The sequence below is a fragment of the Mizuhopecten yessoensis genome, unplaced genomic scaffold, assembly GCF_002113885.1.
Source record: "Mizuhopecten yessoensis strain PY_sf001 unplaced genomic scaffold, ASM211388v2 scaffold4839, whole genome shotgun sequence".
In the NCBI taxonomy this organism is placed as follows: Eukaryota; Metazoa; Mollusca; class Bivalvia; order Pectinida; family Pectinidae; genus Mizuhopecten; species Mizuhopecten yessoensis.
In genome coordinates this window covers 123,384-125,929 of record NW_018405747.1, presented here as the reverse complement: position 1 = coordinate 125,929, position 2,546 = coordinate 123,384, and the positions used below count along the sequence as shown (strand labels likewise).

The 2,546-nt window shown below is 36.5% G+C and overlaps 1 protein-coding gene across 1 annotated transcript; it reads right to left on the bottom strand.

Moving 5' to 3' along the window:
* Positions 1-234: 234 nt before the first annotated feature.
* On the bottom strand, positions 235-2,106 carry LOC110449895. The gene is made up of 2 exons (XM_021497041.1): positions 2,033-2,106; positions 235-1,742 (listed from the first exon to the last, which is right to left on the bottom strand). The coding sequence occupies exon 2, from the start codon at positions 1,726-1,728 to the stop codon at positions 835-837; it is 894 nt and encodes a 297-aa protein (XP_021352716.1). The 5' UTR covers positions 1,729-1,742; positions 2,033-2,106; the 3' UTR covers positions 235-834.
* Positions 2,107-2,546: the final 440 nt, after the last annotated feature.

Genomic DNA, 2,546 nt, shown 5'->3' with positions numbered 1-2,546 from the left:
TATGAACACTGAATACGCATCTTAGCGCTCTGATGTCACTATGAACACTGGATGCACATCGAAGAGCTCTGATGTCACTTGAATCACTGTAAGCTGTCCACTGTCTACTGTAAGCAAATATAGAAATTGGCAAAATATGGTTTTCTTCGAGACGATTTTGGGAACATAGATTATTTTCCGCATATCATTTAACTGAACATATATAAATGAGAAAACACGTCGATTTTATTGTATAATTTTATTTCCGTACTGCAGGATAAACAGCTATGATATATATATAGGACAGGTTTAACCTTTAGGCTTAATCTCCAACCGTGTTATTTATATAGGTAAAACGAAAGACACTTCGTAAGACTATATATAGATGTAAAGTCTTATAAATCTTAAACTAGACTTGATGACACCCGTAATCATAGCGACACCGTGCGTGTAATTATACAATATATATAACACATGAATACAGGTTTACACACCTGACGTCGAGGAGAATTTCCAGTGTCTTTTATATGATAACACTTCACAGGGAATAATCTATTTAAAAGGATAGCAGTGCAGATAGTTACAGAAAGCCAAGCAACGCTAACATGTTATAACACCATAATAACTCTTATCTGTGAACACTGTAACATGTTCCGTACTCCCCTAGATCTAGACTGTCCCACTGTTGTCCTTCATTGTTCTTAATGCACGTACCCGACATTCGGAGCGTATCATGCATTTCTCAGCTCGATCATGAGAGGTTTACCCTGTTGAGCAAAGCAGTGGCTATATCAAGGGACCATCACGGACAGTGCTGATTTGTTGAAAAGGCTGAAAGCGACGATGCCGTTTCATTCAGATAATTAAGTCATAAGGTGGGGGTGCTGATGGTTGTAAATATGAGGAAATCGGCACCGATTTCTCGAAATCAAGACGCCATTGTGAATCATACAAAGGCGGCATGTCATCTCTTAATATCTCGGTTTCTCTGGTAACCGTTGTTATATTGTGAGTTTTATTTAATGTTTCTGAACAAGGAAATGGGTGCTGAACTGACGGTTTTGGCCATTGCGAACAGACGTCTGTACATACGTGTGAAGTGAAAAAGTTTAGGATAGCCTTTTCCCCGCAATCGTCTGGTCCATATTTCTTTCCAACAGAATGCATGGAAGGTGATGTAAGTTTGAACTTTTTACCTTGATTAAATGTCCCTCCCTTCAGTCCCGTCACAATTTCTTGCCCTTTCGACTCGTTGTAAACGAAATGGACGAACTCCTGCAGTTCACCACAACAGGTTGCGTTCACCGTCCCGTCACGTTCGATGAAAGTTTCGAAGTTTTTCCCGAGATCTTGTTCAAATACTACCACATCATCTTCGCGCAGACGGCGTTTATGACGTTTGTCGCTAGAACGGATGTGTCGGGTAAACACCGATATCTGGTCCATTTCTGCAGAACGAAGTTCTAGGAAGGTTATTGTCTTTCTTCTATATTTCTGTAAGTATTTCTCGACCGTTTCTTTGCTTGCAATGTAACACAAACTGCGCTGATATGAAGAGTCTGGGTCATTTTCTGTTTTCTGCTTGAAAACTTTAACCACGTGATCTCCCGCCAGATAATCTGTTGTGGCACCCTTATAAACTACTAGTCTCTGACCAGAAGTGGATAGCCGGAAGTCAAAGAATGCACACGGCCCGGATTCCGAATTCAGTGTTTCATTTTGAAACAAAGCTCCTATTTGACTCCCCATTATACCTCTTAAATCTGTAAAAATAAAAAAATAAATGATAAAGATTTCAGCACATTTTTTTTTTTTTTTTAAGTATTGAAATTTTCGAATTCCAATTGATATGAAAAGAAAAGCTGTCTGCAAAATCACAATACAATAGTATTCCGTATGAATGAAATTTAAGGAAGTTATATTAATTTTGTTAAAGTAAAAAATTAATATATTATTTACTCTACTTTATATAAAATAACATCAGCAAAACACACTGCATTAATATTCTGTATAAATATATGTTAGTAGTTTAGTCTATACAAAACAGACTTACATTTGTACGGTTCGCTCGTTGTATCACAGCACAGTAAGCAGAGAAGGAATGGGCTCTTACACGAGAAACATGAATTTAAATGTAAACATAAGATGCATGTTTTAGTTAAGCATGTGATATGTTTTTTAATCAAAACTTGGTCAAAGATTTTCCGAGAAAAACAAGGTATACAGTGAAAATTTCCATGTTATTGTTAGCAGCACATACGTGGGGATATACCTCACTTATTTATAGTGACAGGAAATGACGCTTTCCTCCGAGTAGAACCTATGTTTAGTTTATGTATTTCATACACGGTGTATTTATATACACAGATTGCAGTACTCAGTCTTACCCTAGTCTTTCATATCTGGATTTAGATTTTTAATTTCAATACACCATTGAGTTACAAACACAAAGGGATGGAAATGATTTTGAATATATAATTTATTTTGTACAACCGAAAAATGTTTTAATTATATCTATGATAAACGATATTAAATGGTGCTTACAGCTTATGTAGTTTCGTTCTCTG